The sequence below is a fragment of the Monodon monoceros genome, unplaced genomic scaffold, assembly GCF_005190385.1.
Source record: "Monodon monoceros isolate NGI ecotype Baffin Bay Population unplaced genomic scaffold, NGI_Narwhal_1 Super_Scaffold_21, whole genome shotgun sequence".
NCBI lineage: Eukaryota > Metazoa > Chordata > Mammalia > Artiodactyla > Monodontidae > Monodon > Monodon monoceros.
This window is the reverse complement of record NW_021703778.1, coordinates 125,445,152-125,463,836: the sequence shown is the minus strand read 5'-3', so window position 1 is coordinate 125,463,836 and position 18,685 is coordinate 125,445,152. Positions and strand designations below refer to the sequence as shown.

The window sequence follows — 18,685 nt, the reverse complement described above, 5'->3', positions numbered from 1 at the left end:
TTACAATAGCCCGGAGATGGAAACAACCTAAGTGTCCATCATCGGATGAATGGATAAAGAAGATGTGGCGCATATATACAATGGAATATTACTCACCCATAAAAAGAAACGAAATTGAGCTATTTGTAATGAGGTGGATAGACCTAGAATCTGTCATACAGAGTGAAGTAAGTCAGAAAGAGAAAGACAAATACCGTATGCTAACACATATATATGGAATTTAAGAATAAAAAATGTCATGAAGAACCTAGGGGTAAGACAGGAATAAAGACACAGACCTACTAGAGAATGGACTTGAGGATATGGGGAGGGGGAAGGGTAAGCTGTGACAAAGTGAGAGAGTGGCATGGACATATATACACTACCAAACGTAAAATAGATAGCTAGTGGGAAGCAGCCGTATAGCACAGAGAGATCAGCTCGGTGCTTTGTGCCCACCTAGAGGGGTGGGATAGGGAGGGTGGGAGGGAGGGAGACGCAAGAGGGAGGAGATATGGGAACATATGTATATGTATAACTGATTCACTTTGTTATAAAGCAAAAACTAACACACCATTGTAAAGCAATTATACTCCAATAAAGATGTAAAAAAAAAAAAGTAACCATACTCTTTGCAGGTCTGCAAAAAAACCCTTCAAAAATAGCTCAAATTACAATGCAAGTTACATAGTCTATTAAGCAGTAGGGCTATTCAACTGAAATCCCCTTTCATAAACATTAGATTAAGGAACATTCCATATTGAGCTGTTTGCACGTGCTAAGTTATAACTGGCATTTTCACATACATTATCTCATTTAATCTTGACAATAAACAAAAAACAAACTAAAAAAAACCCCACATATTTCAGAAGACATAAACATACCTCAGCCTTTACTTCCTCCTCAAAGGGGACAAAATGGCAAAATAATTCTTCCTTACCACCTTCAAATTTACATTGCTCCCGTTCTCAGGAGAAGACTCAAGTTACTGTCAAAATGACATGTAAGATTTTGCATACTAAACACAAAATCCACATAAAATAGGATTTAAACTTGCCCCTAGTAAGTGAGGATGGAGTCAAGCTTCCCCTGAAGCACAGGGCTGCAAAGAAATGCAGAACTTAAAATCTGGGTTCTGGTGTGAAGGATGACACCAGTGCTTACCATGAGAGTAAAGGCAGAAGAGTTTTTCTTTTCCTGCTCCCCCATCTCAGTAGATTGAGGACCCAAGTGAGTTCCTAGTGACACTCACACAGCTTACTGTCAACATTAATAGCTTTACTATTTGACTGTCTTCCTTCACAAGGCATTAATATTCTAGGAAACTTGCCCAGGAAGCTAAAGTTACAAATAACTTTAATGTTCAAGGATTTCCCCAAAGTCATTTATCTGAACACTAGACTACTCAACTTTCCCTCATTTCATAAATACGAAAATCAGTGTCCAGAGAGGCGGCAGTTGCATTCCTGGTCAGGGGTGGAGACAAGATTTGAAGCCAGGTCCCTTGACCTCTGCCCAGAAGTCTCCCCCCAACACTACACTTCGTATCAAACTAACAATAAGTTCCAGGCCCCAAAGAGTTGACAGTCAGCTTTTCGAGACAACAGATGAGAGCAATGTTTATCTTGTTGAAGGTAGAGAACCTCAGAAATCACTTTACTCACAAATCGAGGCCTAGAGATGTATTGTGGTTGCTCCATGTCCGTTAATTGGTATAATAAATGCAAGAGAAGAAATATTACAAGATAGTATATGATTTAACTGCCAGAGAATGGTAAAAACCCACAAAATAGTTTCTTTCTGAAATAAATGACCGTGGGCCAGAAAGGACTCACAGGATTTGAGCTGACTCTTGAAGCAACAGATGGAACGAGGCAGGCTCAGAGAACAACAGTTCATTTGTTAAAGTAGTTTCAGGGACACTATTTGGGTTGGGGCTGGAAAGATAGGGTTAAAAGCATTTACAATTTCCAACCAAGTATACACTTGATTCTGTGGAAACAGAAAGACTGAAGTTTAGAGAAGGTTTCTTAGGAATGCCTTGGTAGCAATATGTTGAAACTTCCTAAGTACTTACTTGAGTTGATTCATTCTAACCCACTAGCAACCTTCTTTCTACTACATGCTTTAGTAAAGCACTGAAGCTTAGGAAGTTTAAAAAAACACTTAATTACTTGTTATTCTTCCAAGTGAAGTATCAAGATATTTTCAAGGAATTTAAAACATGACTCTCTCAATTATGCTTAGATTTAAAATAAGTTTCAGATAAATCAAACCTCTATTTGCTCAACTGACTTCTTATATTTTCATTTTCAGGATACAACCAGTCTGAGTTGTGATACTACAATGAGAACAGCCTTATAAGTAGTGTCACACATAGCCAAATGGGTAAAAAGGAAGGACAGCTGATTTCATTAATGGCCACAATACAGTACTGGTATTATCACCATTTGTAATGAATGAATCAAAATTAAAAAATCATTAAAGGAGAAGGAACATTTTAGATGTTTAGTTCAAGTATGTAACTGAATCTTACTACTTATAGAGTATCAAAGTTCCAATTTAAACTTATGTTTTTCTAATTTCAATGGCTCTAAAACAGGTGCAAAAGTTGCTGGATATGAAATACCAACATATCTAAATCTGCAAGTAGGATATTCAATTTAAAATTTACTTTTAGAATTACACAATTATACTCAGTATGACCACTCATTTAAATTCCAACCCAAAACAATTATGATTAATAAAACACCCACATCAAAAGTAATTTGTCAATCATACGTCAGTAAAGCTTGGGAAAAAAAATTATCAGAAGAATTCTAACTTAAATTATGCAATGAATCAGAATATCCTAGGTAACTTTAAAATGAGTTAAAATGTTCATTCAAAAATGTTTATCTAATCACAAGTCCAGTACTATGCCTTTTTATGCATCGGGCTCAATAAGAACACAACTGACTAGAGAGAAAACTGCTTTCAAAAGCATCATTTATGGTAATAACCTCGATTCTTTATGCAGTACCCAAAACACAAGACTGCAAGTACTGAATTCTGGTATTTCTGAATATATTTGTTGCAATATCTGATAAGAGTGAAATTTTTGAATTTATATTGTAATTTCATATATAAATTGCTAAATCTGCAGTACTCGTGCTGAAAAAAAAAAGCATGATTTGAAATCTTGTGGTTTCTAATTGTACCTATTTCTGCCCTAGCTCTCTGAGCCTGTTCACATGTAATGCTCAGATATCACATACTGTAGTCAGACTAAATGAATTATTACAGGAAAAGAGCACAGCTTCAATACTCAATGAATGAAAAATGTTCCCCATGGAACCTTCATTAAAACTGCTGTCAGTCTTGCTCATTTAAGTATTTAGGCAATACGTGGTAGAATACTGCATTTTCTAGTGGAGTGATCCGATTTCAATACTCTAGTGCTGGAGCTGAATGACTGAGGCATCGTGGGGAGCAGCGTTCTCCAGGATGCTGATATTGCACCTCATTCCCTCCTAGACGATCTGTTGCTAAGCTGCCATGTGGAGCCCCTTTAAACCAATGCAGAAACAAAAGGGGTCTGGTTAAAGGTAAAATGATCCCAATATAGTTTCTGTAAGCCTCTGGTGTGACAGAAAATTGATTATTCAGATGTCTACAGTGACAATCATGAAGACACACAAGATCATCTCTTTTCTGAAATATCAAGTCTACATGTTCAGCCTACTTGTAATCTTCTGTATATATTGTTTTTAATCACTTAAAAACTTAAAACTATATTGTCATGTATACTACAAGACTAGAAAAATAGAACGCTTAATTAACGAACAGCATTTCTCTATCATCTCAAGTGACAGAAACAGATGTGTATGACTCTAGCCTTTTGATTACACATATCAAGTATATACACAGTGACACAAATATTCACTTGAACACTGTAAAATGCAAATTAATTAAGCATCGTTAAATATGCAACTAGAAATCACACTTGCCTTCAGCTTCAGTGAAGTGCTTAGAAAAGTTTATTTTGTGCTTAGATTATTTTTCTAAAGCATCACAAAATTACACATCCAAACTCTTCAATGGTAGAATATTTAATATTCTAAAGGAGAGGCCTTTAAAGAAAACTGTTGTACATTATGATATTGTAAGTCTAATGGATTCACACAGCAGCAGAACCTAGATGAAAGGGGACATTACAGAAATTGTCTATTACCATAATGGAGAGGTGATCCATTCTAAATATTTATGCTTTTTCCCCTTCTTGTAGCTAACGCAGTTTTCTACTGCTGCCGCACACGTCCGCCCACCCCCTCTTTTGCTGTAAGGTGAAAACTCTTAAACTCTTCAAGGAGTAAAAATATATTAAATGTCCCACCTTGCTGGTACCCACCTGTGAAATACCACACAACAGAAAGTACAGTAGAATACTGAGTCTGTCTTTTCAAAAACATAAGCCTTTTATGAGTTTAAGACATCAGGCATACATTGACTTTGTAAAATCAATTAAGAACTTTCTGTATGAGGACAAATATACATTGAAAACATACACTACAAGATGCTTTTTCCTGAGTAGAATGCTAACTTTATATCAAATTAAGCTTCTGTGAATTTTCAAAATGTAAAATACCAAGGCTTTTCCACAAAATCAAATAAAAATCAGGAATGTTCACCTTCACATCCAAAAAAAGTTCAAGTAGAGGTTCAACAAGAATGATGTAAAATCTGAAACAAGTAGCCAAGATTTTAAATTATCAGTAGATGCCTCTTCACTTTTAAGGATTCCTCAGTAAACTTCAGTTTAAAACAATTTATTAAAACATGAAAAACATTTCCAGGAAATTATCCAATTTGGAAAATGAAAAATGTAACTCATGGTAAGAAAAATACAAATCATACACTGAACAGAGGAGAACAAAAAGGCAACCAACCTTTTATAGGAATCAAGACAACACCATGGGCTTATAAAATCTTCCTAAACATATCCTGTATTATCATATGTAGAAAACTGTAACTAAAGTAAGGTAGCTTTTATTAGTTGCATACTCTAAAGCTATGACTAAATTTTGGAATTTACCTCTAAAAGGACCTCACAGTTGTCACTGAAATACACATTTCTTGAGACAATGGGCAAAGTTCCCATTTATGGGAAATATGTTCTTTTTTTCACACAGTGAAACTGAGAAAAATTATATCAAATGAGAAATCTTTTTCTCTAAAGTAATCTCCTTAAATACCTCAATAATGCAATACTTGGGAAATGTAATTTTTCAACTCAGACTTGAAAAGGTTATTATGAAACAAACATACAGAAATCTTATTGCTTGGCACCAGATTTTTCAAAAATTAAACAACTGTTTGAACCACATACTGTTCTCAAATCCTGATTTTTCAAATAATGCTACTTTTATTTTCTGAAGGTAGACTGTTCAACCTAATGACAATCTAGACTGAACCCTGCAATGTACAAGCAAGTCACAGTTCACTTCAAACCAAAAGAAATGATCAATCTTCTGTTTTTGTCAAAATCATATGAATATACTTGTACAAATTAACTAGATTTATCTGTGGCCAATGAAGGAGCCACAGAACGTTGTCTTATGGCATTTTGTGCAAAGTCTGTGTTTATTCCTTCTTTGCTTTCAGGTTCCTCTTCTGAAACATCTTCTTCATCAGCCTCTTGTTCTTCCTCCACTTTTTTCAGAGGTTGAGAAGATTCTAGTAATAATTTTTCTTAAAGATAAAAACCAGAAATGTTCTTTTGTTGATGTATTAGAGTTGTGTTAAGAGTACAATCAAGACACAATTCATATGCCCATAAATTGCTTTGGCATTTATTTATCAATCATGTTTGGATTTCCAAAAGGAGAAAGCTATCTTCAAGAACAAGTGATACTGTGAAAATAACTGGTTTGGAAGATCCATTTTACTTACCAAATTCATTCTTATTATCCACCTATTGGTGGATATCTTCAAGGAGATAGCTATCTTCAAGAACAAGTGATACTGTGAAAATAACTGGTTTGGAAGGTCCATTTTACTTACCAAATTCATTCTTATTATCCACCTATTCATAAACTGAACTGAAATTAATGAACCAGAATTAATGCTGTGCATATTGTTGTAAGAAAACAGACTGCATTAAATATAACTATCTTATATTAAGTTGCTACTAAATCTTCTAGCTAAGAAGTATACTAAGACAAACTTCAATACCACCCTTGTTTCAGCTCCCAGGAGAACAGGAATCAGACACTTAAGTTGAAGGCTATTTTCCTAGCCATGTTTTTTTCAAGTGATTTCATAAAGATGCTTCCACTTCTCCACATATGTAATTTTATTAAGGTGTAATTACAAATAATATAAGATACATATCTTAAGTATACAGCTCAATTAATTTTTTAATATACACACACACACATATACCCCCCCCCCTTTGTTAATAGGGACTGTTGCTAGTTAACTTAAACTTAGAAGACACCATGTTACTGAGATCCAGAACACAGAATTTGGCCAATGAGCTTTTCTCTGTTCAGTGATCCGAGACCGCCCCTAATCCTAGGCAACCTGGAATGGAGCGGGAAGAACACGGGGATGCAAGGTAGAAGAAATTACGGGAAGGAATTACCGTAAAGAGGACAATCTGTTGTTTGGTCTGTCTAGCATCCCTTTTCCTGTTGGGTTACCCCTTCCCTATGCTACATCCCAGGTGGCTGTGGTGGACACAAACGACAGTTTAGAGCAGTGGTTCTCCACCAGGGGTGATTCTGCCTCCTAGGGAACACTTGGCTATGTCTGAAGATATTTTTGGTTGCTACAACAGAGAGGGGTGGTGCTACTGGCAACCAGGGGGATGCTGCTGAACATTCAATAATGTACAAAAGACAGTTCATCACGATTAAGAATTATCCAGGCCAAAAGACCAATAGTGTCAAGGTTGAGAAACCCTGGTTTACAGTGACTGTTCCAAAAAGTGAGCCCTCTATACAAGTGGAATACACCAGAATTTTTCCAAAAGATAGGTGAGTACAGGGAGAAGTATATTTCCTTCTTACTCTGGGATTATGAGCTATAGCTTTCTATAGTCATTCTATTCTCAGGACTAAAAAGACCCCAAAATGGAGCAAGCAAAGTTATAGAGAACTGAGCAATTCAGAAACATAAAAACATTTGAGCCCCAGGATCCAATCAACTCTGCCCTCAGGCTTCCTGACTATGTGAACCAATAAATTCTGATTTTGCTTAAAGTTAGACTCAGTTGGATCTTTTCCTAGCAACTCAAAATCTAAGCCAAACACACATAATGGAAAACAACTCAAAAAACTCCTGTAGCCTGCTGTAGAAGGGGTAATATCACATTAAAGTATGGATTAGTATCAGTTGTGTCACAGATTACTTGAGACAAATCTGTTATTAGGTTTAAGGTTTTTGAAGCAAAATAAATATAAAATGTACATTCACTGACTTAATTGTCTTTTAAGTAATCTGTGCTTATTATATTTTTTCCTACAGGTCAGTGACCCTTGGTGGATAAAATTATTCCCTCCCCTACCTGTGTTCTTCTTAGCATCAATGCAACTATCTAAGAAATTTTTTAAAAAACCCTATCAGTTGTTCGACAGACAAGGAATACTGTAAATGCAATCTCCACTGATTTCATTTCAGGAGTTTTGACCTCAGTTTAAGTCCTAAGTCACGAAATACAACAGAAATGTCAGGCCAAAAGTCTGGTTTAGGTTCTACTCTCAGCTCTGTCATTTCTGTGTGAACTTGGAAACACAGTTCATCTCTCTCAGCTTTAGTTTCCTCAACCACAAAATGGGAAGAGTATCACTTATGCAGTCTACTTAAAGAGCTGCTGAAAAGCAAATGGGACGACAGAAAGTGAAAGCTCTTTACAAACAGCAAATAAGAGGGCCTTCATAACAGTATGATTTTCAAGATTAAAAATAAATGATTGGTAGGTAATCCTATTAAGATAAACAGCAGTGAATATTCTAATTCTATAAACCCATCGTGTAGTAAAATACAATGGCAATGAGACTCCTCAAGCAGCTACAGGATTTGCTTCTCCCAATAACCTAACAGAAAAACTTAGACTTGACCAGCATACAAAGAAAAAGCTTCAAATGCGGTCACTGTACCAATGAAAAGACTTCAAGAGTGGAATATATTCAACTTTTTTTGACCCAAGTATATTCAAATGGATCCATGAATATCATGGAATTTTCAAACAAATTGACATCAGGTCAATGGTTATCAAATATCTATAAGTTATATGCAGTGTTAAAATTCTCCACACTATAAAAACCAAAAAAAAAAAAACCTATGTTTCTAAATCCAATGGGCTGTCATTCTTACATGAAATATACATCCCTCTTCCCCCACCACTCCATATTTAGAAACCTAAGCTAGAAAGGCAACCTGTTTTATGTATGATTGTGTTTATTACAGAAATCAATGGGATTATAGTGAATAAAAATAAACATTTAAAAATATACTTACTGGAAGGGTATGGCTGTGGTCTGCGCCTTTTTGAAGGACAAAGGCAATCTGCCACAAATATCATGCACTGCAAAAATAAACATAAGAAGTATGAATGTACAATATAAAGCTAGTGAAACTATATTGAATTATGAAATTCTAAAATATTTTTCTTCCCAGTACTCCAAAAATGAAGTGCTTACAAGTCCTAATAATAGTCCCGAAAGCAGAGTTGCTAAAGCAAACACTGTATATGATCCCCAAACCGGTAATCCAAGGTCTTCAATAAAATAGTTATGGTAAGTCTAAAATCAAAAGAAAAAAATAAACTAAAAACATGGTCATTTCTTAAAAAGTGACAGTGTCAAAATGTTTAAAATAGAAATAAAATTTTAGCCCATACCCTGATCCACATAGACAGCTGAAAGAGTGCTGACATACTACTCATCCTAAAATAAAGAGACAAGTGAAAAACTGAATCAGATACACAGCTTTGAAGTAGAATACATGTGTGTTACCTATATCTTCTATTTTTTACTCTATAACTTCCCCAACACAACAGATTTTATTGCTGATGTTACTCAAGATTAGTGATACATCAGTGATTTCAAGCCCATAATAAGAAGGCTTGTTAATGGAAATTAAGTTTCTGAATTTTTGCCACTATGTGATATCCTCATAAACAAAACACTTGATCATTTTTTTTTCCTTTTCTCCTATTGTTTTGACTATAACCTTTCACCTGATGATCTCTCCAATATACTTTGAGTACAGGTTACAAGCTCTATGGAACAAACTGGTTTGAAGATAGGCACACTGTAAGCAAATGGCAACTCTTATTCACGCTTAAAATCTTCCAAAGAAGAAGTAGAGAAGGGAGCCTGAAGGAAGACTGGGAGCACTTGCTGAGTTGATCCTTCCCACCTAAGAATTACCCTCCTTTTGTATTAAAATTAAACTTACAACAGCATTAGTTTGATATAGTTTAATGATATACAAAATAATTACACAAGAAATAAATGCTGTTACCATATAAGTAAAACGGTAAAAGTAAAAATAACAATTTTCACAAAATTAAACCCAAGTAGCTTTGATGGGCAGTTAGAAAACAGGCCTGCTCCAAAACTTAGCTTTGTGGGTTCTCTCTAGCAGAAGTGGGGCCGCTAACACATAAACTAATTCACACACAAGCCAGAGGTCCTGCATGCAGGATGGCCTAATCCAATCACAGATCGCTGGGTGGATGAACCTGCCAAGCTGACCCTGGGAGCGCCTCTTACTCAGTCTACCAATAAAAGAGGTATGGACTGCTGTCCGGAGGAGTCAGCGGAGACTTACAAGCGACCCCCACTTCCTCGACCAGAGAGGGGAAGAATCATTTATGACATGAGATTTCAAACAAAAATCAGTTACATTTTCTGTCCAACACAGACAGGTACATTAACCATGTTGCTTCTGTTCTTTAAAACACAAAATAGGAACAAGGAACTGAAACATGAATCACTGTGTTGTCTCACTGTAGTCTGTGCTAATTAGATTCTATCAGAAAGAGCAGGTGCCTTATTTGGGTTGGGCATGGTGGCTCAGTGGGGGAATTCTGACAGTTCAATTCAGAGGTGTAAGGAAAAGGTCCTAAAGATGAACTTTCTTTTCCAAAATACTGCTTAGGGATGATCATGCCCCCACTCCCAGATCCAGAGCATTATCGCTTACACTCTCCATCCTCCAAAGGCAAGTGTGATAAGAGGACAGGAAGAGACAGCTTAGCCACACCAGGATGAGTCCATGGTGGCCTCAGCAAAACTCAGTATTCCCAGAGGTCTCTGAAATGACCCGTGAGGCCTTGCTCCCCAAGAAAGATTCAGAAAATGTGCTAGTTATGCCCAATCCTACTGCTCCATAGCAAGCTGCTATGGAGAAATGTACCCTCTACCTACATATAAAGCTCAGTGGTTAGTCATGTCATTAGGCTCATTGTTCATCCATACTATTCGTACAAAAAGCTATCAGACAGGTGGAATAATTCAATCACATTAAATCAAGAACTTAAATCTAAAGGTAGCATGAGTAGGTCTATGGTTGAGGCTTCTCATCCAAATGCTAAGCTCAAATGACAGGGACTTCCCTGGTGGTCCAGTGGTTAAAACTCCACACTCCCAATGCAGGGGGCCTGGATTTGATCCCTGGTCAGGGAACTAGATCCCGTGTGCCGCAACTAAGAGCCCATATGCCTCAACTAAAGATGCCACATGCCGCAACTAAGACCTGGCACAGCCAAATAAATAAATAAATATTTTAAAAAACAAAAACAAACAAAAAACCCCTCAAATGATAGTTTTACCTATTATATCGCTCACACTCTTAGGGGAATTTATTAGTTTTTGATGATACAAATGACCATATTTACAGAACTAAAATATTCCTAAAAAGACTTTCAGCTTAATTCTATAGACTGCCTCCTTCTACATTAACAAGGATCACAGTATCCACTGGACTTAGAAGATAAAGTCAAACTGAAAATAACACATAGTAAATCTGAACATATCTTAAGAGTCCTAGAATTAAAACTAAGTAAGTATCCTTTATTTACATGAAATATATGTCCCAATTAATCCTGAAATAAATAAGAGAAAAACCCCTCATACTTACAAAACAGAACCTGGACCAACCCATGATGAAACAGGTTCAATACTCTTCCACTCTTTTTCACTTATAAAGTTTATGAAGTCCTTCTTAGTCCTTGGGCCCTGATAACGCCTAAATTCACCATTTTTACAACTAAAGAAGATCACAAGTAAATATTAATCAGCACCAAATAAATAAACTTTGTTTTGCTATTTCTATAACCTCATTTTACAATCAATCCTAATCTTCAAAATCATCAGCAATGCAGAAGTAGCAAATTACACTAATTACCTACCCTTGACATCTTAGCCCCAAATTTAATTAAACACTGAGGTTATACCTTTAAACAATCGTAAGTCTTAAGACTGTTATTGTTACTCTTCCAAATAATAAAACTATGAAACACAGTAAGTAATTATATGTCAATTATGTCTCAATAAAAAACTGGGGAGAAAAAGAAATGCAGTACGTAGATATATCTCAGAAAATTACTTTTAAGCCACAATACACACATTAAAGAGATGACTTCATGAAAAAGCAGTTAGAACCCGTCTGACATTTATTATTTATTAGCTATTGTTAAAGAACTTTCACAGCCATCATGCTTTAAGTCGCTGGAGGCATCTGATGCAGTGACTATTCGGCTTTGCGTTCTTTCTGACACCCACCTCCTCCTTCCCATTCCTAATGCATGGAGCTCTGTCATAGGATCGTAAGTGCTCTCCCTGTTCCCACATCTTCACCATTTCTAAACTACCTTAAACAATACTGCCAGTCTAACTCTACTCAGTCAACACTTCAATTTTTATCACTTAAGCGCAAAAACTTTCCATAGCTCCCCACTACCTACAGTAAGATTAGAGGATCCTTTATCCACCCAGAGCCAAAGACAACAAGGAAGCCCCCACTCAAAAACCCAAAGTTTTGCGGAGAAAATGATATTTGAGCTGTTTTTGAAGGATAGGTAGGATTTCAGCAGGCAGAAATTAGGGGAATGGGCATGATAAACAACGTTACTAAAAGAAAAAGGCAGGAAATTCCAGAAAATTTCAGGGGGTGTTGAGACAAGAGGGAGACTGACTAGCCAGTTAAGGGGCATGTGGAGAAAGGACTGAGTAAAAACGGAGAGAAGCACTTACAGAGACAGAGAAGAGACATTTAAACATATACAAAGGGAGTCGTGGCAAACAAAAAGGTACAGGGAAACAGATACAAACATGAAAAAAAGACAAGGAAAATCAAGATACACACAGAACCGCCGACTTCTTGTTTGTGTAACTTTTAAGTGAAGGAGAGAAGTGCCTCCTGGCATTCAACCTACCAGCTAGATGAACATTAAGGTTCAGGGCAGATACAGAGATTTAAGATTTCTTATGGCCAGTTCAGAAGATAAAGACAAACGAAAAAACCTGACACTGAACACTACATAACCTTGTTTATTCTGACTTAACAACCATTTCACCTACCACTGTCCCCAAGGCTGAGCAACAGCACTTTCTAATAGCTAATGTTTGAACATACCATGCTCCTAATTGTAACTGTTTATGAGACTGTTCTCAGGATGGAATGCTTACTCTGCACTCTTGAAAATGCTACCTCCAAAGTTGAGTTTAAACCCCATATTCTCCAGGAACCAGTCCAAAGCAGCGATTTTTTTCCCTTACCAAATTTCCTACAGTACTTACCACAACTCTGCGCTCATAATCACTTACTAGCTGAATGGTATCACACCATTTCTCGTGCACATCATCTTCTAAAACAATTACAAATCTTTGGGATCACAGATTGTTTCATGCATCATTCATCTATCTAAAGGCACCTAGAATAGCACTAAGCAAAGTACGCCTTCTAGTAAACTTATTGAATATAAGGCTCTTTAAACATGATCTAGGCTAGAGGTCTACTATTCTGATTACACTATGACGCATCTTTCGTAACTACAGAATCTTCAAATACTTACTGATAAACAGTAGGAAGAGCACTTATGATAAATCGTCCGCTTAGTCCTACAAATGATAAAGAAAGATTAGAAATAAATACAAGAAAGAACACACAGCAGGTTTTATATGGGCCAATCACTTACCACTTAAAAGCTGACTCTGAATTACTTGAATACTAATAGGCAAAGAATATGAAATTATACCTAAAAATAGTTGAGCTCTGTAATATAAACAATGAAAGAAATTCCAATTACGTACTTAAAGCAACTGAAAAAAAAAACCCTACTATACATTATCTCCATTTAAAAGTATGTAAAATCTGAATACTGAAGACATTTGTGAATATATATGTATAAACATTTGGTCAATTATACTACTATAAGATTACTGGCTGAGTCATGGGACAGCACAATATAACTGCGGTCTTAGGTCTAAAATCAAATGAAACTGCATTTGATAATCAAAAAGCAAACACAGAGTTTCTAAGGTATTGTTAAAAATGGAAAATATTATGAATCTTCCAAAAGGTGGGCAATAACAGCATCAGCTAACATTATCAACCATGTGTTAAACACTAAAATAACTAAGAACCAATCTATGACTCAGTTTTATGATCTGTAAAACGGGGATACTATCTATCCCACAACGTTGTATAAGGACTACATAATAAATGCAAAACACTTGGAGCAGTACCTGTAACAGTAAGTGCTCACCAAATATTAGCGATTATTACCATTTGGGATGGGGCAGAATCAAGAATCCAGGTTTACTGTGACCAAGAACAGGTAAGAAGCATCTGTAAGGGCAGGGCCTGACACTTGTCCAGGGGGCCAAGTCAGGAGGCCACAACCATGAGGGCTTTGTAATTAACAGCCAATGTTCTCAAATCACAGTTAAAGGATTAAATTTGAAACCCAATTGCAGAGATTTAGACGACTCACACAGGGAATGTGACCTTGACTCTACAAAGAACCTCAACCACATGCTCCTTATTCTGAAGCTTGGTACAGATGCAAATGCTGGGTTAACCAATGTCCACCTGAGCCACAATGTTCTAGGGCTTCTCACAGACGTCTTACATACTAGTCTGGGGCCTGAGATGCAAAGGAAAAAAGATCACAGGCAGTTATGTGAGGGAAGAGTGGGGGGAGGGAGATGTCTCCAAGGTCCCTTAGAGCAATACAGAAAAGAAGTAAGCTGCCATACCCAACCAGGGAATCCACTTTTTGCGGCACTTCACACTGAGCCCCCATCAGGGAGGTGGGTAAGTCAGCCTAACCAGCTGAAGACAGTTCTGTTTTTAAAAACTAGTGAAAGGTAGAGTTAAGATCATGCAATGTGGAAAACAGACCAACAGATCATCCCAATCTGCAACGAAACAAAATTAACCAAAGACTTACAGTACCTGGCTGCTCTGTGACATCTACTTTTGCAACATTAACCTCAAGATCTTCTCCCCATTCGGCAAAACTTTCCCATTCTGGTTGAAGATTCTGACAAGCAGGACACCATGGAGCATAACTAAGAAATAGTTTTTAAAAAAGTTAAACACTCTAATATGATCATATTGGGATAAAAATTCTAAAATGTGCCACTTGTGAAGAATATTTTATACTAAAAACAAGATAACAAAGTGGTTAATTTTTTGAAGATGAAAAGGTTTTAAGTGTGAGTCAAACACTCTGGAAATCAAGAACTATGAATTGATAATGCTAATCAGAGAAAAGTAATTCTGAGAATAAGTTTTTAATACACAAGGCCCTTTTCAACTGCAAAACAGCTCTTTAAAAACCTTTGGGGGCTTCCCTGGTGGCGCAGTGGCTGACAGTCCGCCTGCCGATGCAGGGGACATGGGTTCAGGGGACACGGGTTCGTGCCCCAGTCCGGGAAGATCCCACATGCCGCAGAGCGGCTAGGCTCGTGAGCCATGCCCGCTGAGCCTGCGCGTCCGGAGCCTGTGCTCTGCAACGGGAGAGGCCACAACAGCGAGAGGCCCGCGTACAGCAGAAAAAAAAAAAAAAAAAAAACCTTTGGATTTCTCTTATTATAAGGTGGGCAGAAAGCTCAAAGCCAAATTTGGAGTTCATCAGTTTTAACAATGGTATGTCCAGGAGTCACAAGTGCCAAGGTGCTAGTAAAAAAAGAGGAAGCACCCACGGCTGTGGTGAACAGGAAACACGTGCCTCATCTTAAGGAAGGAAACACTACATAGCTTGACAGGTCCAGGGCAGCTGGCCCAGTGCAGCAGGCTATTCCAATTTAAAAGGAGCTGAAAATCTGCATTTTTATGTAATGCTACCTCAAAACTTAACCCAGACACAAACACTAGGCAGGCCAAATGAAATTCTCTGCCCAGACCTTGGTCAATCTCGGGTTTATAAATCTGTGGCCAAGCATATTAGCATTTTAATTACTCTTCCGGTATTCAGTCTTAAAAGGCCCTGAATCTTTCCTAGGATTTGATTTTTCCTATTTTATTGTATATTATCTCATAATTTACCTGTTTTTTTTAATGGAACCAGGAAGAATAAAGCCTGTACCTGTTAAACACAAGAGTACAGTTTCTGTACTTCATTCTATTTTCTTGACTTATTTTATGAAAATAAAATTCCTAAAAGTAATATGCATTGTGGAACAAGACTAGTACCATACACAAAAGCCAAAGTCCGTAACAATAAATTGAATTACAATGAAAATATCTCTGTAACATAACTCCTGATCAGGGCAGACTGAATGCAGATAACTAACTTGCAGTAAGAGCTGACTATCATTAGAAATACTAGATCCTTTTTCAAGTTTCTTTTGTTTCTTCGGTGCTTTTTAGAGACAACTTCATATTCAGTAGGCTAGGGGAAAAAAATACTACGGTATGCTCTTAATTTCATACAGATGCTCTAATTCAAATCCCCAAATACTTCACTTCTGACTGCTGTATTGATATAGTTTGATCAAATGAGTTAATAAAAATCTCCTTGAGTAATACTTGATTTAATTTGCATAAAAGTTCATAATCACAATTGCTCAACACATTATTTATGAAACTGTGAATATTTTTTGGGCACTATCTAAAACAAGGTACTGAGGACAATGAAACCCAAATGCTGTCCCTGGTTATATTTCCTCTCCCCTGCATCTTCAACGGTGCCTGAAAATTCATTTCACTGAGTTACAGATTATATGCATACTATATAAACATTTCCCCTATTGTATCCTGCATATAGATGTTCTATGCCTTGTTTGACTTTATGACTCAGGAGTTACTGATGTGACCTTGTGGGTTCTCCCTTGGGGATGTCCACCTCCACCTCCCTCCTTAACTGGCAACCCAACCACCCAGAAAAACACCCGCCTGAACCCCGTTAAGGAAGGGGGTTATTCTAACAACATCTGCATGTCTACTCTGTGTTAGTTTCTGGAGACAAAAAGAAAGCCACTATGGCAATACCTGGACATATTAATTAAAGCTTTTAGATATGTCTCTCATCTGTAAAATGTGGGAAATAATACCTATCTTATAGAATTTGTAAAGAATTAAATATGATAACGTATGTAAAGAGCTTAGAAGTGTTTAGTACAGTTAACAGCCAGTAATGCTGTTTTTTACTAATGAATAATGACTAGTACCACTAATAATACTGCCACCACGGTCACCACCACCACCAATTTAGTGACTAAAGCAAAGGCAAACAGTTTATTATCTACCGATGCAGAAGGGACGTTATTATAACGGAATCACCACAGACACATGGTTTTATCTGAACAATAAGTGACGAACTGACGCTCTTTTAAGAGTTTATAATCACAGTCATACATTAATTTTTTTAATGCAATACCATTTAGAGAAGCATAAGAGTTATAACCCAAGACATTCAGTACTTTGCAAAAACACACACCCAAAAGAAAAATGAAACGTGGGCAAAGAAAAAACAACAACAAATGATAAAGGGAACGCAGATGTTTAAATAACGCAACTTGAATTTACTTGGCATTTATAATAAAAATATGCCTAATCCATAAAATAACATTTAAAATAAACTAAAAGAGTCTCAAATTCTAACACTGTAAGTGGACTACTTTTTAAGGATAATGAGACAAAAAGAGAGGAGAGGTTCACTCAGTTTCCTCCTTTGTAGAGTTTGGTGAAATAAGTCTGTTAAGTCTGTGAAGACTCATTCCAAAATAAATAATTGTATAGGAACTAGACAGACCAACCACCCTCAACCCCAAAGCCATGAAGAAAGAGAATTCAAAGCTGAAAGTAACCTCACAGGCGCACCTCAGTCCTAGCAACCGAACTAGGGTGCACACCTTAGAAGAAACTTAACAGAGTATCCCCCGGTCAGAAACGAGGAGGGGGTGGGACCACGGCTGCGGAGGATCCCAAGAGTAGGGACCGCGAGGAGTCGGGGGCTCCCGCCCCGCGCCTCAGAGTCGCAGTCCCGGGTAGTCTGGGACTTGCATGAGACGAACGGGGATGAAATCGGGGGTCCAGACTTGGAACTAGGACCCCGGCCCACCGAGGGGGCCCCGAGACGACCGCCCCGCACTCACAATTCTATCATCCACTCTCCTTCCAGCAACTCTCTCCAGTTCTCGTCCGTGATGATCCGCACGTCGCTCCGCCGCCCGTGGGTCCAGGGAGCCCCCCAAAGCAACAGCAGCAGCACTGCCACGGGGATCCTGAGACTCCCGGAGGGCGCCATGTCGGCCGCTCGCCCACCCACAACGAGCGCGGCAACCCTCACTTCGCGAAGCGACTCCGCACTTCCGCCCACGCGGGCTGATCGGCTCGTGCGCATGAGCGCGGCGGCGCTCGCGCGCGCGCGCGCCTTAAGAACTCTCAATGCGCATGACGAAGCCAGGTCCTAGTGGGTTGGTGGAGCAGAGAAAAAGAGAGCGCTCCTGTTCCCTAGTGCGCATGACAGAAAAGGGGTCTCTCGTCCTGTCTTCTGCTACGCTCTAAACCGTTTTGGAGGAAGAGTGAACGGAGGGCGTGGTATAGAAAGGGGGGCGGGACTTCGGAGAGGAACGGCTTAAAAATTTGCCTCAGGATTTTGGCGCCGAATGATTGGCATTTATACTTAACGAAGGCAGTGGGTAAGTTTACACTAAAGCAGTTTCCAGTTGAATGCCCGTCAGAGTTTCCTTTGTTTCCTTTGAAAATTTTTGTTGGGAAGCTAATGGATGTTTATGAGTCCGAATATTGGTTTACTTCTGGGGGATTATAGACTGTAAAGGGGCACAAGAGAACCTTATGGGTTCACTTTGTATTCTGTATCTTGGTCTGAACAGTGCTTACACAGGTCATACCTAAAAAACCATTGAGACTGTATAGCTCAGGGAACTCTACTCAGTGCTCTGTGGTGACTTAAATGGGAAGGAAATCCAAAAAAAGAGGGGATATATGTATACTTATAGCTGATTCACTTTGCTGTACAGCAGAAACTAACACAACATTGTAAAGCAACTATACTCCAATAAAAATTAATTTAATCAAAAAACACAAAAAACCATTGAGCTGTACGTGTTTAGTGCACTTAGGATGTGTATTATGCACTTTAGGATGTATGTGATGCCTCAGTTTTATGTAATGCAGTAGTTACAGAGATGCTAAATCAGAAATTCAAAATGGAACAAGACGCAGGCTTGTAACGAATATT

The 18,685-nt window shown here is 37.8% G+C and overlaps 1 protein-coding gene and 1 non-coding gene across 2 annotated transcripts; both read right to left on the bottom strand.

Moving 5' to 3' along the window:
• Positions 1-3,974: 3,974 nt before the first annotated feature.
• Positions 3,975-17,862, bottom strand: TMX1 (thioredoxin related transmembrane protein 1). Its single transcript, XM_029238903.1, has 8 exons — positions 17,577-17,862; positions 14,431-14,546; positions 13,046-13,091; positions 11,110-11,238; positions 8,864-8,909; positions 8,664-8,765; positions 8,482-8,548; positions 3,975-5,709 (listed from the first exon to the last, which is right to left on the bottom strand). Exons 1-8 carry the CDS (start codon positions 17,822-17,824, stop codon positions 5,528-5,530), a joined length of 936 nt encoding a protein of 311 aa, XP_029094736.1. The 5' UTR covers positions 17,825-17,862; the 3' UTR covers positions 3,975-5,527.
• Positions 14,179-14,313, bottom strand: LOC114905338. The gene has a single exon (XR_003796178.1). It is a non-coding gene; the product is annotated as a small nucleolar RNA SNORA70 (small nucleolar RNA).
• Positions 17,863-18,685: the final 823 nt, after the last annotated feature.